Here is a 27,006-nt window from a genome sequence, read left to right as displayed (position 1 = left end):
TACACGTATCAAATTACCTTACTGGAGGATTGCATCAATAAGAGTTGGAAATTTGAACTTTGTTAGTAAAATTGATTTGCTTAAAGGTGACTGGCAAGTTGCATTAACTGATCAGGCAAAAGAAACCTGTTCTTGTAACCCTGGGCAGCCTGTTCAATGCAAAACCATGCCCTTTGGGTTAAAGAATCCTCCTGGTCAAAGGTTAACTAACCAACTAATAGCCAGATTACACAATTGTGGTGTGTATATTGATGACTTGTTGAACTATGGTAACATGTGGAAAGAACATGTGAAGCACCTAAGTGCACTATAAGGCTTCAAAGGCTGCATTTGGTCACTTTAGCAAAGAGCGAGTTCGCCAGGGCTAAAGTCACCTATGCGGGACATGTCATGGTGCAAGGTTAAGTGCTGACCTGAGAAACTAAAGTTTAGCCATTATGGACTTCCCAATATCGGTGAATCTATGGAATTCCCCACCACAGAAAGCTGTGGAGGCCAAGTCACTGAATATATTTAAGAAGGAAATAGATTTCTGGACTCGAAAGGTGTCAACGAGTATAGGGGAGAGTGCGTGAGTATGACGTTGAGATAGAGGGTCAACCATGATCATATTGAATAGCAAAGCAGGCTTGAAGGACCGAATGCCCTCATATTTTCTATGTTTCTAAAACAAAATGGGAGATCCTGCGGTTCCTAGGAATGTCTGGATTCTTGCGGGGGGATGATGGCTTAGTGGTAATGTCACTGGACTTGTAATCCAGAGGCCTGTGCTAATGCCTATACTAATTCCGACCACAGCAGCTGGTGGAATTTGAATTCTGTTAATAAATCTGGAAGATAAAACTCATTGCGATGAAGGTGACCATGAAACTGTCGCTGATTTTTATAAAAGCCCATCTTGTTCACTAATATCCTTTCGGGGAGGAAATCTGCCGTCCTTACCTGGTCTGGCCTACATCTGACTCCAGACCCACAGCAATCTGGCTGACTCTTAACTGCCTCCTGAAATGGCTCAGTAAACCACTCAGTTCAAGGGCAATTAACAATGGGCAACAAATGCTGGCTTTGCCAGTTGTGCCCACATCCTGTGAAAGAATAACAGGGAAGAAAATTGGATAAGAATTTGCCCAGAATTTCAGGGTGGTAGTTGCCCCCTTAACTAGCTTGTTGAAAAAAAGCATGACATTTACCTGTACAAAATCCTGTCAGACCACCAATGTGAAGTGTCCAGTTGGTTCCTTCTCAAGAAAACTTGATGCATGTCAACAAAAGGATTCCACCGAGAAGGAAGCGTTAGGTCTTGTTTAGGCTCTTCACCATTTTGGAGTATTTGCTAAAACTATACAAGGCACTAGTTAGACCGCACCTAGAATACTGTGAACAGCTTTGGTCCCCTTATCTAAGGAAAGATATACTGGCATTGGAGGCAGTCCAGAGAAGGTTCACTGGGTTGATCCTAGGTAAGGATTGATTTTCTTATGAGGAGAGGTTGAGTAGGCTGGGCCTGTACTCATTGGAGTTTAGAAGAATGAAACACAGGATTCTTAGGGAGTTTGACAGGGTAGATGTCCTGAGTTGTTTCCCACTGTGGGAGTCCAGGACAGAAGGCATAATCTTAGAGTAAGGGTGTGCCCATTTAAAACAGAGATGAGGAGGAATTTCTTCTGAGGGTAGTCAGTCTGTGGAATTCTTTACTGCAGAGAGCTGTGGAGACTGGGCCATTAAGTATATTCAAGGCTGAGATAGTGTTTTTTAATCACAAAGGGCATCAAGCTTTATGGGGGGAAAAAGCGGGAAAGTGGAGTTGAGGATTATCAGATCAGCCACGATCTCATTGAATGACAGAGCAGACTCGATTGGCCGAATGATCTACTTCTGTTCCGATGTCTTATGGTCAATGGTGTTGTATGTTTCAAATCAACCAGAGATATCAATTTATACCAATCATAATCCACTTGTTTTTAGAAAAGTTCCTTATGAAGAATCTTCGACTGTCTTGCTGGAGTATGATGCTGCAGGCCTTGAGCCTAAAAATTAGGCATGTTGCTTCAACAAAAATGTAATTGCAGGTACTCTGTCCAGAGTTCAAAGAGCAGGTGTAAGAAGAAATATAGAATGATCGTAACTCAACTGATACTTCACTCCTGCTAAACTCAACTTTTCACATTTACTTTTGTTTGCATTAACCCTTTGTAACTTGGTAAATATGGTATGTGTATTGGGGAAAAATTAGAAGGTTATCTGTACAGTATTTCTCTATTTGTTAGAGATTTATGAGGGGAACAACTTGTATTTTTAAAGCCATTACATAAAAAGAAACTTTCACTGTGGTGAATCTTTCTTTCTCCCAAGGAGAAAGGTTGTTTGGAAATGCCAAGTTGGCTTGTTCTGGGTGGAGGCCAAGGACTCCATTTCCAGGTAGTCCTAAGAGTTCTGGTGTACGCGCAGGTCACGGCATGGTGACAGGCTGTGCAGGCTTGGTTTTTGAGTCTCCCAATCAATTAATTTTTTTAAAATTATAAGCTTATAGTTACCAGAGAGAGAGAGAGACTATCCAAACTATTAACCTACTTTTACAATAAATCACAATAATATTATAAGAATTATTATGCTTTTGTGACACCCCCTCCCTATGGGAAAATGAACTGTCGTCATTGAAAAAGACAGCTTCATTTTCTTGACCCATCTTACACTACCTCCTATACTTATCTATATACTCACACTATTACATTACCAGATGGATGTATTAACATAACAATATATATCTACAAATCCGTGGTATAAGCAGAAATCATTCCAGTCCAGTGTCCAGTTTTATATGTCCAATTTTCCTTTGAGCTTTAAACTCTTGACAATGTATCTGCGTTTTCTCATCCAGCCACATGTATAATCTGTAGGTTAAAGGATTGCAGTAATAAACTCCATCTGAATATCCTTGCACTTCCGTCTCAAAATTTGTCCAGAATTTTTAAAGGATTGTCGTCTGTATAAATAATTGTTTCTGACGAATTGTTTCCAACGTAAATCTCAATGCTACAATGCTAACACCTAAAGTAGACCCTGTCTACTTTTTGATCATTGAATGTCTTCTCTAGTGCATTCAACTTCTGTGAAAAAAGCAAAACAATGCAAAAAATCGGGTTTCTCAATTCCAGTTTCTTCACCTTGAGATAGCACGGCCCCAATGCCTATATTGTTTGCATCAATGGCCAACTTAAAACGCTTGGCATAATTGGGTACATCTAAAACTGGTGGTGTAGCTTATACAGTTTTCAAACTGTCAAATGCCTTCTGACACTCCTGTGTCTATTGAAACTTCTTGTTTTTTTTTAGTAGTTCAGCAATGGAACAACCTCACTGCTACAATTTGGTACAAATTTCCAGTAAAGCCCACTCATGCCCAGTAATCTTAAAATTGCTCATTTTGATATCGGCACAGCGAAATCCACGATAGCTTTGACTTTCACATCTCTCGGATCCACTTTACCATGTCCAATGGTATGGCTTAGATACGTAACTTGTGCTCTTGCAAATTCATTTTAAGCCAAGTTCATCACCAAATTAGCTCCTTGTAGTCGACTAAATAATTCTTCCAGAATTGTAACTGCTCTTTCCATGTTTGATTGCAAACGACCAGGGCGTCAATATAAACTTAGTCCTGCAATTACTTTGTCAGTCTAGGAAATGTTGCAGGTGCACTTTTCATACCAAATGTCATGACTTTAAACTGATATAGTCCATCTGGCATCACAAAAGCCAATACCTCCTTTGCTCTCTCTCATAACGGTTCTTGCCAATATCCTGTCAGCAGTCAATCTTTGTGATAAACTTTGATTGTCCCACTTTCTCAGTGCAATCTCCCACCGTGGATAGGATATGAATCTGCTTTTGTCACTGCATTTACCTTTCGATAGTCAACATAGTCTTTGTGCTCCATCTAGTTACTGCAGCTAGATTCAATTATGTCATTGTGAAGCATGAATTCACTTCCTTTCTATACATGAGAACTTTACTGGGATTTAATCTATAAGGATGTTGCCTTATCGAAGATGAAAATTCTATACACATAATGTGTAGCTAAATTTGCCCTCGCCAGCTTATCTCCACAACTCATTGGAGGAGGAGGCTCCACACATATCCCCATCCTAAATGTTGGAGGAGCCCAGCACATTAGTGCAAAAGATGAGGTTGAAGCATTTACAGCAATTTTCAGCCAGAAGTGCCGAGTGCATGATCCATCTCGGCTTCCTCCGGAAGTCCCCAGCATCACAGATGCCAGTCTTCAGCCAATTCGATTCACTGCATGTGATATCGAGAAATGGCTAAACAGACTGGATACTGCAAAAGCTGTGGGCCCTGATAATACGACAATAGTACTGAAGACTTGTGATCCAGAACTTGCTGTGCCCCTAATCAAGTTGTCCCGATACAGCACAGCACTGGCATCTACCGGACTATGTGGAAAATTGCCCATGTATGTCCTGTACACCAAAAGCAGAACAAATCCAACCTGGCCAATTATCGCCTTCTCAGTCTAGTTTCCATCACAGTAAAGTAATGGAAGGGGTCATCAACAGTGCTATCAAGCAGCACTTGCTGAGCAATAACCTGCTCAGGGTGCCCAGTTTGGGTTCTGCTAGGGTCACTCAGCTCCTGACCTAGTTACAGCCTTGGTTCAAACATGGACAAAAGAGCTGAACTCCTGCGGTGAGGTGAGAATTACTGCCCTTGACATCAAGGCGGCATTTGACCGAGTGTGGCATCAAGGAGTCCTAGCAAAAGTGGAGTCAATTAGGAGGAAAACTCTTGGCTGGTTGGAGTCATACCCTAGCACAAATGAAGATGGTTATGGTTGTTGGAGAACAGTCATTTCAGCTCCAGGACATCACTGCAGGAGTTCCTCAGGGTGGTGTCCTCGGCCCAACCATCTTCAGCTGCTTCATCAATGACCTTCCTTCCAACATAAGGTCAGAAGTGGGGATGTTCGCTGATGATTATATTCAGCACCATTCGTGACTCCTCAGATACTGAAGCAGTCCCATGTCCAAATGCAGCAAGACCTGGACAATATCCAGACTTGGGCTGACAAGTGGCAAGTAACATTTGCACCACACAAGTGTCAGGCAATGATCATCTCCAACAAGAGAGAATCCAACCATTGCCCCTTGATGTTCAATGGCATTACCATCACAGAATCCCCCCACTATCAACATCCTGGGCGTTGCCATTGACCAGAAACTGAACTGGACTAGCCTTATAAATACTGTGGCTACAAGAGCAGGTCAGAGGCTTGGAATCGTACAACGAGTAACTCACCTCCTGACTCCCCAAAACCTGTCCACCATTTACAAGGCACAAGTCAGGAATGTAATAGGACACTCCCCACATGCCTGGATGAGTGCAGCTCCCACAAGACTCAAGAAGCTTGACATCATCCAGTACAAAGCAGCCCGCTTGATTGGCACCACATCCACAAACATTCACTCCCTCCACCACTGACGCAGAGTAGCAGCAGTGTGTACCATCTACAAGATGCACTGCACTGCAGGAATTCACTGAGGCTTCTTCAGCAGCATCTTTCAAACCCATGACCACTACCATCTAGAAGGACAAGGGCAGCAGATAGATGGGCACATCACCACCTGAATGTTCCCCTCCAAGTCACTCACTATCCTGACTTGAAAATATATTGCCGTTCCTTCACTGTCACTGGGTCAGAATTCTGGAACTCCCTAACAGCACTGTGGGTGTACCTGCACCACATGGCTGCAGCAGTTCAAGAAGGCAGCTCACTATCACATACTCGAGGCCAACTAGGGATGGGCAATAAGTGCTGGCCCAGCCAGTGAAGATCGTATCCTGTGAATGAATTAAAAAAAAAATGTACTTTGTGTGATTGCAATAGCTTCTCCAAATCACTTTGACACTGTCTGGAAGGTAACTCAATATTGCATTTAATTTTTCAAGTACCCCCTCGTTTTCCAATTTGATTAGAGGAAAATCAATTTCAGAACCCTTTATTTCTACCTTTTTCTTCTTATCTACCACCACTAATACCTCCTTTTGTTCCTCTTCCCTGTCAAAGTACTTTGTAAGCATATTTACATGACACACCCTCTGCTTCTTTCTTCTAAGTGAGTATTTGTTAAATAATTTACTTCACTCAGTTTCTTTTCAATCTTGAAAGGCCCATTAAACCTTGCCTTTAACAAGTCACCTAGCACTGGTGACAGAACTAACAGTTTTCTTTCCCAGCAAAAAAATATGAGCTACAGCAATCCTATCTGCCTTCACTTCCATCACTTGATGTGATATCTTTAAATGTTCACAGCTAACTTGCATGCTCTGTCTTAATCTTTCTCTGAAGTATGACACATAATCCAGGAGAGTAGTTTCCAAATTTTGACCCACGAATTTCACATGAATCAATTTCAGTGGTCCCTTACCTCATGACCATTGACTAGTTTGAAAGGATTAAATCCAGTCGATGTATGAGGAGTGTCCCTAATAGTAAATAATAAGAATGGAACTCCCCCATCCCAATCCTGTGGATAGTCCTGACTATACACCCTCATCAGAGTTTTTAAAGTTTGATGCCATCTTTCCAAAGCTGCTTGTGACTCAGATTGGTAAGCTGTTGACTTAAACTGTGTTATCCCCAAACTGTTCATTACTTCCTTAAACAGCTGTGACATTTAATTTGAACTCTGATCTGTTTGTAATTCTTTTGGTAAACCGTATCTTGTTTAAAAAAAAAATTAGTCAACTCTTCCACAATTTTCATTGTTGTGATATTTCTCAAATGTATCGTGTCAGGAAACTTTGTAGGTACATCCATTATTGTCAGTAACTACTGATTTACACAATCAATTACGACCCTAGTGAAAGGTTCTTCAAATGTTAGAAATGGAATTAAAGGTGCCGGCTTAATTACTGCTAGTGGTTTCCTTATCACCTGACATGTGTGACATGTTCTACGGGATTTGGCAAAATCTCTGTACAATCTAGGCCAATAAAAATGTTTTTGCATTTTCGCGTGTCTCTCTCAAATTCCTAAATGACCCCCCATTGGAATTTCAGGAGCTATTCTCAGTATCTCATTTTTATATCCAAATAGTATAACAATCTAATGTTCTTCCTTCCAATTTTCATCTGATTAAACCTCATACAACTGCCACTTTCTCATTAACACATTACCCTTAAGGTAATAACATTCTAGAATACATTCTGCCTCTGTTTCTGAGTAAGTTGTCTGACATAACCGTTTTATTTGTGGATCCTTTGTCTGTAAATCTACCAACTGCCTTGAGCTAAATACCTCTGCTGCATTATCTTCCATTCTTTCTTCCTGAACAATCTTATCAAAGAGTGTCAGCTAATTGAGCTTCAGCACCTTTTCTCTGCCTTTTGAGCTTCCTGTTCTTTCTGTTTCAACCTGTGAACTTGTGAGCTTATTACCACATAACCTGGAAACAATTCAAGATGCTCTTTCTGCAACACTTCTGTTGAAAACACCTCTACAGGCTGCTCAACTGCATCACCCACATCTGTGATCCAGCTGTATCACTACCTAAAATAAACCCCTGCAATAGGCAATTTTTCCATTACTCCAACAATCACCTCATCTGTTTTCCACTTATTCTTTAAATTTACCTTCCACAATAGAATATGTTTAGCATCTCCATGAATCTCACTTATTATCACCTGTTCCTGCAATATTCCCTCTGAACAACAAATGTCACTATCCCAAAAAATTAAAGATTGACTAGCCCCCGAGTCTCTTAAAATTTTATTATCTTTACCTACCCCACCCTGTACATATGGAAAGACTTCCCCTTCACATACAAAATCTTTAAACGTTTCTGCATCCTGCTCCTCAGAACTCCTTTGGGTAAATTGTGAACACATTCCCACATCTTTATCTGTACACAAACCACTGGTTTTCCCTGTGCCTGAACCTCAGAATCCATAGTACTTTTATTTCCAGAACTTTTCTGCATCCAATAATTCCAACAGCTATTCCTTGTAATTTCCAACACTTTTTATGTGCCCAACTTTACTACAATGAAAACGCCTCAATTTTCATGTGTCACTTCTACTCTCAGCAACTTACTTTTTTGCCTGAGAGAAAGCTTCCTTGGAATTTTCACCCACTCTTCTTCCCTGAGAACCCATCCTCCTTTCACCCTCCCACTTTCTATCCTTCTCTGATTGAAAACGTTGACGAAAAAAGGTTTAGATCTATGAACTAACTCATCAGCTATCTCTCCTGCTTGTCTTACCATTTTAACTCTCTGCTCCTTCACAAGTTCTCACCACCGAAGGAATTGAATCTTTAAATTCTTCCAAAAGAATTACTTCTCTAAGAGCTGCATATGTTGTCTCTATCTTTAATGCCCATATCCACTGGTCAGTATTACTTTGTTTTACCTTCTCAAACTCAGTATAAGTTTGCCCAGGCTGTTTTCTCATATTCCTAAATTTCTGCCTGAATGCCTCAGGAACCAACTCATACACATTCAAAAAAGCCTTTTTTTTTTGCCACATCATAATCCACTGACACTTCTTATGGCGGTGAAGCATAAACCTCATGTGATGTACCCACCAACCTAGATTGTAACAACAATGTCCAGTTTTCTTGTGGCCATTTCATTTGTTTAGTTATCTTCTTAAATGAAGTAAAAACACCTCCACATCTCTTCAAATTTCGGAAAAGCTTGCACAAATTTCAACATCTCCCCACTGGGTTTTTGGTGAAAGGTTTTTTTCATCATTAGTACTTTCCTCTGCATCTAATGTATCTTTCTTAAAGTCCAGCTTTTTAAGTCAGTACTCTCTGTCCCTTCCCTTCTCTCCCCCCTCCATTGTTAACTTTTCACCCTGGAGATCAAGTTTTCGTGTTTCCATTTTATTTTGAAATAACCTCTTTTTTTCTTTTGCCTCCAATTCAAGTTTTTTCAGTTCCTTTGCTTGTTTAAATTCAAGCTGCTTCATTTTTAACTGAAGTCTCACTACCTCCAGCTGTGACTCACCAGCGTGAGGTATCACTTCCAACTTTAGATGCTGTGGTTTCATTTCAGCTATGTCTGCTTTCTTTCCCCCTATAGGTAACCTCAACTGCAACTTATCCTGCAAGTCTGTTAACTTACCCGTAGATACTTTTTGTAACCCAATGAGTTATGTCTTCTACTTCCAAAAACATTTTAGCCATGGCTACAACCATTTTTGCCATCTCACTGCTTTAAAAATTCCTCAGACCAACTCCTGAATGCAAGATGCTTCTTGTACCCATAACTTTCAGATTCACCAACTCCAATCCAATCAAGGAATTTCAAATATCCCACAGAGCCCCCAATTTGTTATGACATGGCAGATGATGTGTGCCAGGTGGAGATCAAATCCACGAGGCAAACTTGATTAAGTGGTCACAACGGTTTTGCATTTTGTATTTATTTTGAGATGCGTGCCCTGAATTCAGTAGTAATAAGTCCACCCAGACTTCAGAGATTTTGTTAGAAAACTAAATTAGATATTAGGAAAAGAAAATATTTCAAGCATGTACATAGGTCTACAAGATACCACTCTAATAACTCCTAAAACCCCTAGATGGAGATCCGCACAATTTGAAAATAGATTACATTACATTCCACACACACACGCTCCACTATTAATCTACTTTCACAATAAATCACCATAATAATGTGAGAATTCTTACACTTTTGTGACTGTCACGCAAACAGAACCATCCACACTCACACCCATAAGCATACAATAATATTAAAAATATTGTAGTTTCGTGACACCTGGCACTTGTGTGGCATGAATATCACTTGCCCCTTAACACGTTTCTGGTGTCAAGAAGATATAATAATTCCCATAATGTTATTGGAATTTATTGTAAAATAGAGTAATAGTGGTATGTTTCTATATGTGTGAGATTTAATTGAATTAGAGGCAGCTAGTCTGGGTGCTTTCATCTAAGAAGAGAGGTTGGGTTTGAACCATTAGTTACATAAACATGGGGAAGTTTAGAACATGAGTGTCAAAGAAATATTTACATTTTGAAATAAACCGGATTAGATTGTTTTCCAAGGAGGGATGAAATGTGTCACCTAGCCAGGTGAATTTTAGAAATGGTGTGTTTATTTTTCCCAAAGATTACTGGTAAAACTTAGTGCTATGGGAGGGTTTTATTATCAGGGAGATAAAGTTTAAGACACAGTAAAACAATGGGTATTTGCTTTCAAAGAAAGCTATGTATTAATAGGGAGTAAGGGTTGTGTGTAGGGGAAGGCATTTTAAAGATCTTAAAAGTGTGTGAAAAGCCTTTAGCATTTATGCCTCAAGCTGCTGTCTTCAAAGGACTGAAGTTAAGAAAACTCACTTGGAAGTTAACTTGTTCAGGGTATCTTGTTTCTTTGCCTGGGTCTTTTTAAATCTGTGTGTCTTACTGTTGCCTTCATGAAAGTGTAACTTGGAGTTAGTTTCTAAATCCCCTAATCAATCTATCATAGTAATAATTTGTAGATGTACATATGTATTTAAAGTCATTTCTTCTATTAATGTTTAATCTAGTTTTGGTAAAAACCTATAAGACTTGGTAGTCTTATTACTACTTAATTCAGGGCATTTATTTCAAAATTTTACAAATTGCAAAACAAGTTGTGGCAGTTGTTTCAAGTTTCCCTATGTGGTTTGAACAAATAATTATTTACCATCGGCTGTGCAATATCAATGGACATTGTCCAGGATATTTGTTTGTTTCAGGTATTGCTTCCCATCCTATGCAGTCAGAACAACAACAAATTCAGAGTAAATTGTTAACCTCCAACAAGGCTGAAAACCAAATCTGGTTTACAAATATATTTTGAATCTCCCAAAATACATGCACCTATTATTGGGAATATCCTTTTGTTAACCTTTATTTGATTACTTGGATTAGCTTATCCAAGAACCTTTTTGTACAGACTTCACATTTTGGCCTTTTTTCTGCTTCCATCATTTATAATGTCTATTGGACAAAATCTCCTGGTAACTGGATCATTGTAAATTGGGAGATGTGCGTCAGGACCCTGTGAAAACCCTGATGCATACACATGCATGGAAATTGCCCGTGAAATTTAAACTTCCGGTGGGCTGATTTGTGCTGCCAGGAGCCCTCTGTGAAAGTTTCTGACACTCAGCTCAGTGTCAGAGGCTTGGGTCAGATGTGCAGGACTTAACCTACTTACCCTGGAAATGTTTTTTGCTGGTTGATACTTGGTCTAATTTTGTGAACAGTCAGCATAACTGAACTGAGCACTACAACTGACTCTCTCCCTGCCCACCCCGTCCAATCAAGCCCCCTGACCTGACCCGACCACTCACCTTCCGCATTTACACGCTCATTAACTCACTAAAAGACTTTGACCTTTCAAATTGCACCTGAATATGGTAGCTGTTGTTCTGAAAAGGATGTGTGTACTCTCCTTGTCCATCTTTTCCTGTGCTCGTTGGTCTTCCCCAGTGATGTCTGTGCTGATCATCACTACTGTAGCTGGGATTGGAAGTCCTAGCTGAAAAGTTGCAAAGCGGTCAGATCACAGAAATCTTCGTAGGCAGTATCAATGCACGCAGCATTGTCACTGACCAGAAGATCTGTACCATTGTGTTTAGTTTCCCTATGTAACCAGCTTAGAAGTAGTTCACATGTTTCAAAACAGATGTCTATCAGAATTAACTGTTGTCTTGCGTTTATTATTCTGTGTACCTCTATCATCAAATATAAACACTTTGCCTTCTGTTGATGTTGGAGAATTAACAGCATTATGTAGTAGATATATGACATGACCTGGGAATTGGTTTTCATTTCCTTTATTTGATGTAAATGTTTGGTTGAATATATCAAACAATTCATCCTTTGAGCCTGTTTGTTTGTGCGTGCATGCTTGAAGTGTGCTGGTTTGAATATTTTTCCAGTTTATTTGAAGGATTCGTGATACTGATGCTTGATTTCCTCCAGTGCGTGGGCATCATGGTTATTCCCTTAGTTTGGATCTGCAGCAGTCAGCATTCAACAGCTGGATTAACTGATGGTTTTGACTAAAATTTGTGTATTTTACCTATAGGGACTAGACAATTTTTGTTTCTGTCTGGGGGAGGAGTTGTATTTTCTGTAGCCAGGGAAAATTTTATACTCAAAAGCATCCTGCCTCAAGATTTAGATGTCCAGTGACTGTTGACACAAATTGCTTATCATTGCTATTTTCTGCACTTGTATTTAATTTGGACTTCAATATTTATTTTCTGGAACATTTTCAATTAAGAAAAAATGCTGAATTTACTTCAGTTTTTATTGGAAGACCATAGCAAAATTGAGTTCTCAAAAGAAATGCTGTAAAACAATATCTAGTACTGTCGGAATCCTACACCAGGGAAAATTACCTTTTATAGCTATTGGAATGGCTTTGTAAAAGCTTTTAGCATTTTTACAGCTTCGAAGTTAAATGTATTTGGAGAGTATTTGATTTTCCCACATTCCCAACTGCACAGTTTTGAGGAAAAACGTTACAAATCACAGCTTTAATCAAGTGTCATCTGTGGAAAAAAAAGATTTGCATTTATATAGCACCTTTCTGACCTCTGGATGTCCCAAAGTGCTTTATACCTAACCAAATAGTTTTGAAATATGGTCTTTGTTGTACTGCTGGAATTTACACGTGGGAAGGTCTCATAAACAGCAAAGGGAAAATGACTGTATCATCTGTCTTAGTGATGTTAGTTGAGGGATAAATATTGGCCAGGGTACTGGAGAGCCCTCCCTTACTCTTTGAATAGTGCTATGGAATGGTTTTTGTCCACCTGAGGGCAGGTGCGGTCTCTGTTTAATGGTTCATCCAAAAGACAGCATAGTGCATTACTCTCTCTCAGTGGGATTTGAACCCAGAATCTTCTGTTGCAAGAGGTGAGTGTCATCACTAAGCAAATACAGAGTTCCTTCACAAAATTAGATTAATAAGATCCATTCAGGTTTCGAGTTACGTGCCTGTAAGAAGGGATGCCACCTTAACAGTTTTAAATGGCTTGTATTTTAAACCCATAGATTTGCTTTTTTTTTCTCTTTTGCCAATGTCCAATTCCCTTTTGAAAGCTATTTCATTTTACAACCAAGTCCATCTCCCTTGGTGTTGAACTTGGGAAGTTGACGGTATTTTCAGTTTCCAAGACAAGCAGGGTTAAAGGATGGGGGCGGTTGGGTTGGGATAACTGAGCTCAGCTGGAGGAGGGGAGAGAGACAGAGAGCCGAGGTGTGAAGGAAAAGGAGGTGGAAGACCGTTTGGAGGGGTGGAAGGTGGTTTAAGACCAAGGTGAGGAGACATTATATTGCATTGATCTTTATCCCTGAGGCCCTGTCTTTGCTGTCAGCATGGAGTCTGGAACAGATGTTTCTTCACAGAGTCAAGCCAAGTCTTGTTAGCTGTTCTATTTTCTGAATTTAGTTGTGCAATATAGTTTATCTTAAATCTTTAGAGAAAATCACGTCATGAAACTGTTTTTCCTTCGAATTGAAAAAGACAAACTTGTTTGTGCATTAACAATATTATATCATAAGGAATGAAAGTGCTGGAAGAGCTCCTGTATGTTTGGTAATTGACAAGTGAAAGTTTTTCATGCAGAGGCAGCTTTATTGTTGTTTCTATGCTATTTCTGATCTGCAAACAACTGAGACTGACTCTGGGAGCACAAAGTTGAACATCTTCCCTTTTCTGATATTGTTATTTTGGCCTTTGGTGAGCACCAAGTAAATGAATTTGCTTCATACTTGCAAGTGCATTAACTTGCAATGAATATGTACTTCTTCAAGCGTGCATAATTGGAGCCTAGTAGTCTCACCTGAGAAAAACAGCAATATTACCAGAGTGTCAACTGTTGCTGAGCATTTACAAATTACAAGTGTGATGCTACCAGCAGCAACTAAATATGAATGCAGAATTATCGCACGTTATTTTTTGAAGTAAAATCAAACTATGGGCAGTGCCTCACAAGCTATTTTCCATTTTAACTCTCAAAAATTAACGTGACCCCAGACGTCAGCAAAAACAAAACAGCAATAGAGCAGCATTATAGCAATCAGTATATAATTATCAAAGTTATTGTATAATAGCTCAGCATATAATAATGCGCCATATAAATACAATAATCGGTGTTTTAAAATACCTGATATAGATGTTGTTTTATGTACTCATGTAGGTTTCAGCCAAGTTCTCCATATTCCCTGGTGACAGAGAGCTCAGTGAACCTCTCTTCGTTCCTCCCCCACACATAGCTTTTAATGACACTGCTCTTGCCACCATGTATGCGTGCACACACCATCTCGTTGCTCGTTCGCATTCATTCGCTCTTTCTTGCTCAAACCCTTCCCCTGCACTCCCGCCCTCTCTCCTGCCCCCTCTCTCCTGCCCCCTCTCTCCTGCCCCCTCTCTCCTGCCCCCTCTCTCCTGCCCCCTCTCTCCTGCCCCCTCTCTCCTGCCCCCTCTCTCCTGCCCCCTCTCTCCCGCCCCCTCTCTCCCGCCCCCTCTCTCCCGCCCCCTCTCTCCCGCCCCCTCTCTCCCGCCCCCTCTCTCCCGCCCCCTCTCTCCCGCCCCCTCTCTCCCGCCCCCTCTCTCCCGCCCCCTCCTTTCTCTCCCGCCCCCTCCTTTCTCTCCCCCCTCTCCTTTCTCTCCCCCCTCTCCTTTCTCTCCCCCCTCGTGCACACTCTCTCTCGACCTACCTCGGGAGCGCTCTCTCTCTCTCGACCCACCTCACGCACTCTCTCTCTCTCTCTCTCTCTCTCTCTCGACCCACCTCACGCACTCTCTCTCTCTCTCTCTCTCTCTCTCTCGACCCACCTCACGCACTCTCTCTCTCTCTCTCTCTCTCATGACTCCTCTTGCACTCTCTTTCTCTTGACACCCCTCGCGCGCTCTCTCTCTCTCGACGACCCTCGCGCGCTCTCTTTCTCTCGACACCCCTCGCGCGTTCTTTCTCCCTCTCGACGACCCTCGCGCGCCCTCGCGCTCTCCCTCTTGACGACCCCCGCGTGCTCTCCCACTCGATGACCGTCACGCCCGCGCGCGCTCCCCCTCAGTGACGCTTGCGCGCGCTCTCACCCTCGACGGCCCTCGCGCGCTCTCCCCCCGCCCCTCGCGTGCGCTCTCCCCCTCGCGTGCGCTCTCCCCCTCGCGTGCGCTCTCCCCCTCGCGTGCGCTCTCCCCCTCGCGGGCGCTCTCCCCCTCGCGGGCGCTCTCCCCCTCGCGGGCGCTCTCCCCTTTGCCCGTGCACGGCCCCTCGCCCGCGCTCGGCCCCTCGCCCCTCGCCCGCGCTCGGCCCCTCGCCCCTCGCCCGCGCTCGGCCCCTCGCCCCTCGCCCGCGCTCGGCCCCTCGCCCCTCGCCCGCGCTCGGCCCCTCGCCCCTCGCCCGGCCCCTCGCCCCTCGCCCGCGCTCGGCCCCTCGCCCCTCGCCCGCGCTCGGCCCCTCGCCCCTCGCCCGCGCTCGGCCCCTCGCCCCTCGCCCGCGCTCGGCCCCTCGCCCCTCGACCGCGCTCGGACCCTCGCCCGCGCTCGGCCCCTCGCCCCTCGCCCGCGCTCGGCCCCTCGCCCCTCGCCCGCGCTCGGCCCCTCGCCCCTCGCCCGCGCTCGGCCCCTCGCCCCTCGCCCGCGCTCGGCCCCTCGCCCCTCGCCCGCGCTCGGCCCCTCGCCCCTCGCCCGCGCTCGGCCCCTCGCCCCTCGCCCGCGCTCGGCCCCTCGCCCCTCGCCCGCGCTCGGCCCCTCGCCCGCGCTCGGCCCCTCGCCCGCGCTCGGCCCCTCGCCCCTCGCCCGCGCTCGGCCCCTCGCCCCTCGCCCGCGCTCGGCCCCTCGCCCGCGCTCGGCCCCTCGCCCGCGCTCGGCCCCTCTCCCGCGCTCGGCCCCTCGCTCGGCCCCTCGCCCGCGCTCGGCCCCTCGCTCGGCCCCTCGCCCGCGCTCGGCCCCTCGCCCGCGCTCGGCCCCTCGCCCGCGCTCGGCCCCTCGCCCGCGCTCGGCCCCTCGCCCGCGCTCGGCCCCTCGCCCCTCGCCCGCGCTCGGCCCCTCGCCCCTCGCCCGCGCTCGGCCCCTCGCCCCTCGCCCGCGCTCGGCCCCTCGCCCCTCGCCCGCGCTCGGCCCCTCGCCCCTCGCCCGCGCTCGGCCCCTCGCCCCTCGCCCGCGCTCGGCCCCTCGCCCCTCGCCCGCGCTCGGCCCCTCGCCCCTCGCCCGGCCCCTCGCCCCTCGCCCGCGCTCGGCCCCTCGCCCCTCGCCCGCGCTCGGCCCCTCGCCCCTCGACCGCGCTCGGCCCCTCGCCCGCGCTCGGCCCCTCGCCCCTCGCCCGCGCTCGGCCCCTCGCCCCTCGCCCGCGCTCGGCCCCTCGCCCCTCGCCCGCGCTCGGCCCCTCGCCCCTCGCCCGCGCTCGGCCCCTCGCCCCTCGCCCGCGCTCGGCCCCTCGCCCCTCGCCCGCGCTCGGCCCCTCGCCCCTCGCCCGCGCTCGGCCCCTCGCCCGCGCTCGGCCCCTCGCCCGCGCTCGGCCCCTCGCCCCTCGCCCGCGCTCGGCCCCTCGCCCCTCGCCCGCGCTCGGCCCCTCGCCCCTCGCCCGCGCTCGGCCCCTCGCCCCTCGCCCGCGCTCGGCCCCTCGCCCGCGCTCGGCCCCTCGCCCGCGCTCGGCCCCTCGCCCGCGCTCGGCCCCTCGCCCGCGCTCGGCCCCTCGCCCGCGCTCGGCCCCTCGCCCGCGCTCGGCCCCTCGCCCCTCGCCCGCGCTCGGCCCCTCGCCCCTCGCCCGCGCTCGGCCCCTCGCCCCTCGCCCGCGCTCGGCCCCTCGCCCCTCGCCCGCGCTCGGCCCCTCGCCCGCGCTCGGCCCCTCGCCCGCGCTCGGCCCCTCGCCCGCGCTCGGCCCCTCGCCCGCGCTCGGCCCCTCGCCCCTCGCCCGCGCTCGGCCCCTCGCCCCTCGCCCGCGCTCGGCCCCTCGCCCCTCGACCGCGCTCGGCCCCTCGCCCGCGCTCGACCGCGCTCGGCCCCTCGCCCGCGCTCGGCCCCTCGCCCCTCGCCCGCGCTCGGCCCCTCGCCCCTCGCCCGCGCTCGGCCCCTCGCCCCTCGCCCGCGCTCGGCCCCTCGCCCCTCGCCCGCGCTCGGCCCCTCGCCCCTCGCCCGCGCTCGGCCCCTCGCCCCTCGCCCGCGCTCGGCCCCTCGCCCCTCGCCCGCGCTCGGCCCCTCGCCCCTCGCCCGCGCTCGGCCCCTCGCCCCTCGCCCGCGCTCGGCCCCTCGCCCCTCGCCCGCGCTCGGCCCCTCGCCCCTCGCCCGCGCTCGGCCCCTCGCCCCTCGCCCGGCCCCTCGCCCCTCGCCCGCGCCCGGCCCCTCGCCCCTCGCCCGCGCTCGGCCCCTCGCCCCTCGCCCGCGCTCGGCCCCTCGCCCGCGCTCGGCCCCTCGCCCCTCGCCCGCGCTCGGCCCCTCGCCCCTCGCCCGCGCTCGGCCCCTCGCCCCTCGCCCGCGCTCGGCCCCTCGCCCCTCGCCCGCGCTCGGCCCCTCGCCCCTCGCCCGCGCTCGGCCCCTCGCCCCTCGCCCGCGCTCGGCCCCTCGCCCCTCGCCCGCGCTCGGCCCCTCGCCCCTCGCCCGCGCTCGGCCCCTCGCCCCTCGCCCGCGCTCGGCCCCTCGCCCCTCGCCCGCGCTCGGCCCCTCGCCCCTCGCCCGCGCTCGGCCCCTCGCCCCTCGCCCGCGCTCGGCCCCTCGCCCGCGCTCGGCCCCTCGCCCGCGCTCGGCCCCTCGCCCGCGCTCGGCCCCTCGCCCGCGCTCGGCCCCTCGCCCGCGCTCGGCCCCTCGCCCGCGCTCGGCCCCTCGCCCGCGCTCGGCCCCTCGCCCGCGCTCGGCCCCTCGCCCCTCGCCCGCGCTCGGCCCCTCGCCCCTCGCCCGCGCTCGGCCCCTCGCCCCTCGCCCGCGCTCGGCCCCTCGCCCCTCGCCCGCGCTCGGCCCCTCGCCCCTCGCCCGGCCCCTCGCCCCTCGCCCGCGCTCGGCCCCTCGCCCCTCGCCCGCGCTCGGCCCCTCGCCCGCGCTCGGCCCCTCGCCCCTCGCCCGCGCTCGGCCCCTCGCCCCTCGCCCGCGCTCGGCCCCTCGCCCCTCGCCCGCGCTCGGCCCCTCGCCCCTCGCCCGCGCTCGGCCCCTCGCCCCTCGCCCGCGCTCGGCCCCTCGCCCCTCGCCCGCGCTCGGCCCCTCGCCCGCGCTCGGCCCCTCGCCCGCGCTCGGCCCCTCGCCCGCGCTCGGCCCCTCGCCCCTCGCCCGCGCTCGGCCCCTCGCCCCTCGCCCGCGCTCGGCCCCTCGCCCGCGCTCGGCCCCTCGCCCGCGCTCGGCCCCTCGCCCGCGCTCGGCCCCTCGCCCGCGCTCGGCCCCTCGCCCGCGCTCGGCCCCTCGCCCGCGCTCGGCCCCTCGCCCGCGCTCGGCCCCTCGCCCGCGCTCGGCCCCTCGCCCGCGCTCGGCCCCTCGCCCGCGCTCGGCCCCTCGCCCCGCGCTCGGCCCCTCGCCCGCGCTCGGCCCCTCGCCCCTCGCCCGCGCTCGGCCCCTCGCCCCTCGCCCGCGCTCGGCCCCTCGCCCCTCGCCCGCGCTCGGCCCCTCGCCCCTCGCCCGCGCTCGGCCCCTCGCCCCTCGCCCGCGCTCGGCCCCCTCGCCCCTCGCCCGCGCTCGGCCCCCTCGCCCCTCGCCCGCGCTCCGCCCCCTCGCCCGACGCCCCCTCGCCCGCGCTCCGCCCCCTCGCCCGACGCCCCCTCGCCCGCGCTCCGCCCCCTCGCCCGACGCCCCCTCGCCCGCGCTCCGCCCCCTCGCCCGACGCCCCCTCGCCCGCGCTCCGCCCCTCGCCCGACGCCCCCTCGCGCGCGCTCCGCCCCTCGCCCGACGCCCCCTCGCGCGCGCTCCGCCCCTCGCCCGACGCCCCCTCGCGCGCGCTCCGCCCCTCGCCCGACGCCCCCTCGCGCGCGCTCCGCCCCTCGCCCGACGCCTCCTCGCGCGCGCTCCGCCCCTCGCCCGACGCCCCCTCGCGCGCGCTCCGCCCCTCGCCCGACGCCCCCTCGCGCGCGCTCCGCCCCTCGCCCGACGCCCCCTCGCGCGCGCTCCGCCCCTCGCCCGACGCCCCTCGCGCGCGCGCTCCGCCCCTCGCCCGACGCCCCCTCGCGCTCGCTCTCCGCCCCTCGCCCGACGCCCCTCGCGCTCGCTCTCTCTCCCGCGACGCCCCTCGCGCTCGCTCTCTCTCCCGCGACGCCCCTCGCGCTCGCTCTCTCTCCCGCGACGCCCCTCGCGCTCGCTCTCTCTCCCGCGACGCCCCTCGCGCTCGCTCTCTCTCCCGCGACGCCCCTCGCGCTCGCTCTCTCTCCCGCGACGCCCCTCGCGCTCGCTCTCTCTCCCGCGACGCCCCTCGCGCTCGCTCTCTCTCCCGCGACGCCCCTCGCGCTCGCTCTCTCTCCCGCGACGCCCCTCGCGCTCGCTCTCTCTCCCTCGACGCCCCTCGCGCTCGCTCTCTCTCCCTCGACGCCCCTCGCGCTCGCTCTCTCTCCCTCGACGCCCCTCGCGCTCGCTCTCTCTCCCTCGACGCCCCTCGCGCTCGCTCTCTCTCCCTCGACGCCCCTCGCGCTCGCTCTCTCTCCCTCGACGCCCCTCGCGCTCGCTCTCTCTCCCTCGACGCCCCTCGCGCTCGCTCTCTCTCCCTCGACGCCCCTCGCGCTCGCTCTCTCTCCCTCGACGCCCCTCGCGCTCGCTCTCTCTCCCTCGACGCCCCTCGCGCTCGCTCTCTCTCCCTCGACCCCCTCCGAGCGCTCGCTCTCTCCCTCGACCCCCTCCGAGCGCTCGCTCTCTCCCTCGACCCCCTCCGAGCGCTCGCTCTCTCCCTCGACCCCCTCCGAGCGCTCGCTCTCTCCCTCGACCCCCTCCGAGCGCTCGCTCTCTCCCTCGACCCCCTCCGAGCGCTCGCTCTCTCCCTCGACCCCCTCCGAGCGCTCGCTCTCTCCCTCGACCCCCTCCGAGCGCTCGCTCTCTCCCTCGACCCCCTCCGAGCGCTCGCTCTCTCCCTCGACCCCCTCCGAGCGCTCGCTCTCTCCCTCGACCCCCTCCGAGCGCTCGCTCTCGCTCTCTCTCTCTCGACCCCCTCCGAGCGCTCGCTCTCGCTCTCTCTACCCCCTCCGAGTGCTCGATCTTTCTCTCTCCACCCCCTCCGAGCGCTCGTTCTCTCCCTCTCGACCCCCTTTGAGCGCTCGCTCTCTCCCTCTTGACCCCCTTCGAGCGCTCGCTCTCTCTCGACCCCCCTTGTCCGCCCTTTCTCTCTCTTTCGACCCTCCTCTGCGCGCCGTGTCTCTCTTGGCCCTCCTTGCACTCTCTCCCTCCCTACTTTGTATCTGCTTGCCAGTGCATGTTAAGCAAAGTCTCTCGCCTTTTTGGGTAAGGAGCCTGCACATCAGGCAGACAGGGAGCAGAAACATATGAAAGTTTGAAGCCACCGCTCATCATCTTGGTTCAGCTGCGTGATCTCCTGGTTTTTCCCACATTCAGGCAGTGACTGATTTAAACTTAGCTGCCTCTACCTGCACCAAGTTGGCACGCAGACATCCCAGACCTGCAAGGCACTCGCCACTAAAAGTTGTCTCTGATGTTAAAGAGCACATTGGTCTCACTGTCTGCCCTGTGCTGTATGGTGCAACTGATTCAGTGAGCCAAGGGCTCTGCTTCGCAGCCTCTAGACTGGGCAGTCACTTTTCCACAGTCATCATTGATGCTCTGTGGAGTGGGGGGAAGGTTGTGACCCTAACTGTAACCACTACAGCCCCATTGGGGATTGCGATCCATGGTTTGGGAACCTCTGGATTTTCATAGATCTTTTTGTAACATAGTTTAAAATATTTTTTCTTCGTCAAAGGCAATGAGAAAGTGAAAGGAATTTTTTCTCTTCCATGCCTTGGTTGCTGCTTGCAAGATATGTTTTTGCAGCAATTACTCTCAGAAACTAATGCCTCTGGACTATCACTTTGGTGAGGTAGTTTGATTCATTCTCACTTCCTCATTTCACACTCGCAACTGATTTTGCAGTGTAGGAATTACATTGTGCTCAATTTAGTCAGATTGTTCATACGTTTCAACCTCCAGCTTCTCCAACCAATTCAGTACTTCCCAAAATTATAAGTGTTTAGTATTCAAGAAGTTTCATCATTACCTTTGCACTAACCAATACAGTTCCTTCAGTTACAATTCTGGTTAATATATAACAGGGATAAGTGGCACTGACCACTGACACCTTAACAAAAAGTCAGTAATCCATTAACTGAATTGGAATAGCATGTTTTTCCAAATGATTTCTCTGAGTGGCAATTTCAGTGCTTTAACTGCCAGATTCAACAAATGTTTTAATATGGTTGATAGAATACCTCCTTCAATTGTAGCATTGGCCAGTAAGATACTGATACAGACTGAAATGGCAAGATCAACTGAATTAGCTACTCCAACAATATTGGACAACTTTACCTCAAGGTTTCATTTCCCTAATAATAATTTAGCTGCCCCCATGGCTCCCCTCCATAAATTACAATTTATTCAGAGTTGACATCCTAAGATTATATGCATATTTGGGCTCATGTCACCTTTGTCTTTCCATGCTGTATTGGCTCCTTTGTCATAACCAAGTGATTTCAGTATGCTCATTTTCAATTTCAAGTTGTGTTATATTCTATCCGCACCCTACCTTAGCAATCTTCTCCAGCCGTGTATTTTTGGATACACCTCTGATCCTCTGACATTGCTGTGTTCCTGCTTCTTCAGTGTCATTACTGCACCATTCAAAATAATAAACTCTTGTATTCTAAGTGCTTTTTAATTCATTCATGGGATGTGGGCTTCACTGGCTGAGCCAACATTATTGCCCATTCCTAGTTGCCCTTGAGAAGGTGGTGGTGAGCTGCCTTCTTGAACCACTGCTGTTCATGTAGTGTAGGTACACCCACAGTACTGTTAGGAGATCCAGAGAACCCTCTGCCTTGCCTATTTCCACTTGCTTACACAAACCTCTTCCTCGTCTTCATTTTTAAAATCAAGCTGTTCATCCATTTAACTATGCTGGAGTCTTGTGAATCTCTAATACTAGTCACCTACCTTGTGATTCAGTACTAGGCCTTGGAAGGGTGTGGAGGAAAATCACTTCGAGCAAGATGTCAGTGCAAATTTCTTCAAGTCATTCAGTAATGGTAAAATTGAACATTTATGAAGCAATAATCAAGAATGTTCCTAGTAGTAATTTCAGCTTGCTTTTGTTTTTCACTTTCCTCTGTAGAAAGGGAATTCTGGAAGAATACGTGAAAATAACTAGCCTTGTGACTGAAGAGATAGTAAATATCCACAAAGATGTCCTGAATTCTATTGAGCAAATCAATCCCAGTTCAGAGTACAACCACTTCATTGAAAATCATAGGTAATGTACTCCTTGTGCAATCTAATAGTGAACATAAGAACACGAGGACTTTTATTTATACAGCATTTCTATATTCATGTCTTCAGGGCGGGCAAGGTGCTTTGCAGCCAATGAATTACTTTTGAAGTGTAATCACTGTTGGAAAATGTGAAAACCAATATGCACACAGCAAAGCCCTGAAATAATGATTAAATGATCAGATAATCTGGTTTGAGGATTGTGATTGAGAATTACATGTTATTCAGGATATGAATAGAACTTTTCCACTTTTCTTTGAATAGTGAATAATGGATGTCAATCTGAACAGGCAAATCTGAAAGAGAACACTTCAGTGTCTCATCTAAAAGTTGACACTTGTGCCATTCCAGCATTCCTTCAGTACAGCAATTGAATGTCAGCCTAGATTAACCAAAGGAGTTGGGGCTTGAACTCACAGCCTTCTGATCCAGAGGTGAAATAATTAAACACCATGCAAAAATTAAGACAATCATTCACGTTAATGGAAAAGAGTTGTCTGATACAAAAATAGCTGGAAAAACTCAGCAGGTCTGACAGCATTTGTGTATAGGAAGACAGAGTTAACGTTTCGAGTCCGTATGACTCTTCATCAGAGTTGTCTGATATGTTGCCGCTAAAGAATGTTTAGAAACAGAGTTTTGGTTTTGCTTTGGTGTATATTAATAAATTCTGTTAACTATTGGGGAAGTATATTTTGTCATTAGATTCCTTGATGGTTGTAATATTCTTTCATTAAGTACAAGCTCCAAAATGCTACAACGAAGTGTAACTTTGCGGATGCTTAGATTTTATTCTGAGCATATGGCTTTTTTTTTTTTGCAGGTCACTGCCAATTAAAGAGGCAAGTATTGAGTTTGATGTTTTATTGTTGGAGGACATGGAAAACCTTCAAGTCAATGAGATTTTGTGGAACAGTTTAACAGCAGAGAGTTTACAGACAACGTAAGTTTGAGATCTATCACTCATGTCAATGCTGTGCAATTTCTCAAAATTTCAGAAAGTAAATATTTTGGGCAATTGGTATTTAACCGTAACAGAGTTTGGGTAGCATTTGATGCTTAGTTTCAGTGAACATGCAGGGAAGAAAAACAACTAAATATCAAATCATAATTTAGTCTGTTTATATATTTCCACTGAGTACAGAGCAGTATCTAAAATAGTTTTGAAACTTTCAAGTCTAATGCCTTCTGGTTGACATTTAGAACTGAAAAGAAACATACTGAGTCTTATGCACAGCTCACCAGATCTTATCTGGTATCAATTAAGTTTTTTTTTATTATTCGTTTATGGAATGTGCACATCGTTGGCTAGGCTAGCATTTATCATCCATCCTTAATTGGCCTCATTCAGTGGGCATTTAAGAGTCAACCACATGGCTGTGGGTCTGGAGTCACATGTAGGCCAGACCAGGTAAGGATGGCAGATTTGCCAGTGAACCAGTTGTTTTTTTTTATGACAATCAGCAATGGTTTCATGGTCGTCATCATCAAACTTTTATGGAATTCAAATTTCACCATCTGCCACAAACCTGGGTCCCCAGAGCACTACCCTGGGTCTCTGGAATACTAGTCTAGTGACAATACCACTATACCACTGCCTCCCCTGTAACTTTGTATGAAAAATAGTATAAATTAAGAATTACAAAGTGAATGTTTTCTCTTCATGGGAGAAAGAACAATTTCCAAAGTGTTTTACCATGCCAATTTTCTGCCCTTAACCCAATGCTCGTTATTCACAAATTATTCTCAATGGCGAATGTTGGTATTGTTTTGATTTCCGGACAAATAACCTTTTTAAAAAATGAACTCCCTGTGACTGACTGAAAAGATCACATGGCAGCATTTTAAGTTTTAAGACTTTTACGATAACAAACTAAAAACAATAACTAAACACGATTTAGATGACAACCAGTACACTGAACTAAAGAAGAGATATCAGCCCTTTCACTTTTAACACGCCTGGAAACATGAAGCCACTGTTAAGCTTTACTCCCACTTTCTGCAGAATTGCATTTTTTACCTGAGCCAATCCAACATCACTCCCAGCTTATAATGGGTCACTTCTCATTTTGCCAAATTATAACATCGAATGACTGACAAAAGGCACTTCTCATTTTCCAAAGAAGTCCCAAACTAAATACCAGTAGTAAAGCCTATTCATTCCCCTGCCATACCAGGATGAATCTTCCAGATTCCTTAGGTTGCCACAGGATGCATCTCTTTAACCAGAGACTCTGTTTCCTTCCACACTGTGCCTGGTACCCCACAGAAGGGACACACTTTCCCCTCTGACCACAAACTAACTCTAGTCTCTTGTCTGTCTTTGAGATTTCACTCTCTCGCACGCCTTTTCTGTTCGAAATTTCAGAGACAAAACGCCTGCCCAGCTGCTCTTGCCCTTTGTTTCAGGTGCGTGAACTTTGCCCCTTGCTCAGCAAGTCCCAAGCTGTCCCCACCGTAGCCAAGCCACCAGGCCTGTTGCCAGGCAGAGTTATACAACTCACTTTCTCAAGTATTCTGTTTTACCTTAAATTACAAAGACAGTTTAAAACATAGCAATCTTGCAGACTTTGCCTTCATAATAGCATGTAACTCAAATATGGGGAAATGGGTGGGGAAGAAATCACTTTCCAGACTAATCGTATCCTTATCTTATTTATAAGCACTCGCATTTCAGGGGGTGTTCTTTTGAGATTACATAGGAGTAGAAACCTTCACTGACTTTTTCCTCATAACCCAAGGGTGCTGAAGCCAATTTTACCACTGCTTAAGTACAGTCATGGGGCTTACATGAGGTAGCCAGCAGAAGTAAAAAATTCAAACCGAGGATCTTGCATTTTGTTTAGTGAGCTTCCTTCAGCAATGATAAGAGTCTTTAAATAGACTTTTAATAAGCCTGCTCCAGTATTTGTTGGTAATTCTTAATACTCCTTTGTTTTCTCAGTTCCTGTGTTAAATAACTGTAGAAACTCTGAGGAAACCCTGAAAGAATTTGCGTTCTTCGAAGAAAATAATTGGGGGGAGTTCAAATATTTGGGTAGAAACTAATTTGGTGATGGTTCGGTCTCCAATAATAGGCTAAAAACAACAACCGAAGACTTGATCCAAACTCAACAAACTATTACCAGCAAGGAAGAAATAATGGTGGAACTGGAGAAAGACATTGAGGAAACTGCAATGACTTATGAAAAAAAATCTGAGTAAGTACCAAATACTCTAACTCACTTAATGTTCAAGTTACTGAGAGTTAGGCTAGGATAGCTTACAAAACCGATCTTATTTTAATGACACATTTTGCTTATTAAAATGGGAGTTGTCTTGTCTCCATTTTTACTATTTTCTTGCCTCCATTCCATCTTGCAGCTAGGATGAGCAATTTGAGAGAGTGCAGCATGGGAATGATCCATTTGGCTACAGAAAGAGAGATTCTTTACCATGAGGCAACCCATCTAAAACTCAGGGTATTAGAGAAGATTATTTACTGAGTATAATCAAAACAGATACTTAAACCCTGAATGCAGTTAACGGGAGACCAACGCACAACATTTCCATTTTAGTATTTACAATCCAAAATGCACACCACAGAATCACAGAATTGTTACAGTGCAGAAGGAGGCCAAACGGCCCATCATGTCTGCATCGCTTCTCTGGGCATTTTAACTTGGTGCCAATCTGCTGCATTTTCCCTGTAATCCTGCACATTGGATGATTATTGAAATAGAAACAATGCCTTCTTGAATGCTTCAATTGAACCTGCCTCCACCACACTTCCAGGCAGTGCATTCTAAACCCTCACTACTCATTGTGTGAAAATGTTTTTTCTCACCTTGCATTTGCGTCTTTTGAAAAACACTTCAAAACTGTGCCCCCTGGTTCTTGATCCGTTTACAAGTGGGAACTTTTTCTCCCTATCTACTCTGTCCAGATCCCTCATGATTTTGATAACTTCTATCAATTCTCCTCTTAGCCTTCTCCTCTCCAAGGAAAACAGTCCCAACTTCTCCCATCTTTCCTCATAACAGTAGTGCCTCATCCCTTGAACCATCATAACTGTTAACAAATTCCCAAACTAACCTCCATTAAGGCAACAGCAACCCATAGACTTAACCAAACACCAGGCAAAGCATTTTTACCATACAAATGCAAAATGAGGTTCGTTTCACTGTGGAGCTAGTTGGACGTGCTGGAGGCTTACAGCTGCCTTTTGATCTTACATTGCCTCTGACTGCACATGGGAAAACTACTGAAGTTATACCTACTTACCACTGATTGAATTCAAATTCTCATTGTTTCAGTAGCCTCTTTGAACTCCACCTTTTAACAATAAAATGCCTTTTGTAGTACCAATTTTGTTAGTAATATAAACATATGGCTTGGTATCTGCTAGATAGGCATCAAGTTTTCACCCCACTTCTTGAATGCTCTATTCAAAAAATGCAAATACATGCTATCTCTCTTACATATCAAAACTAGTACATATCAAAGCACCCAGATGAGCTGGCTTTAATCCAATTAAGACGGACCTGCAAACTAAACTCTA

At 48.9% G+C, this 27,006-nt stretch overlaps 1 protein-coding gene across 2 annotated transcripts in view; it reads left to right on the top strand.

Moving 5' to 3' along the window:
- The window catches only part of fer (fer (fps/fes related) tyrosine kinase), a 416,238-nt gene that overhangs the window by 107,181 nt on the left and 282,051 nt on the right, over nucleotides 1-27,006 (top strand). For both annotated transcript variants that reach the window (XM_041185738.1, XM_041185739.1), the window contains exons 6-8: nucleotides 22,312-22,449; nucleotides 23,290-23,409; nucleotides 25,544-25,666. In XM_041185738.1, the coding sequence (XP_041041672.1) occupies nucleotides 22,312-22,449; nucleotides 23,290-23,409; nucleotides 25,544-25,666 (381 nt within the window). The remainder of the gene's footprint in view (nucleotides 1-22,311; nucleotides 22,450-23,289; nucleotides 23,410-25,543; nucleotides 25,667-27,006) is intronic.

This window comes from Carcharodon carcharias, chromosome 4 (assembly GCF_017639515.1).
Source record: "Carcharodon carcharias isolate sCarCar2 chromosome 4, sCarCar2.pri, whole genome shotgun sequence".
Taxonomy (NCBI): Eukaryota; Metazoa; Chordata; class Chondrichthyes; order Lamniformes; family Lamnidae; genus Carcharodon; species Carcharodon carcharias.
Note: the sequence above shows the minus strand (reverse complement) of the source record. Positions and strands in the feature narration are given on the sequence as shown.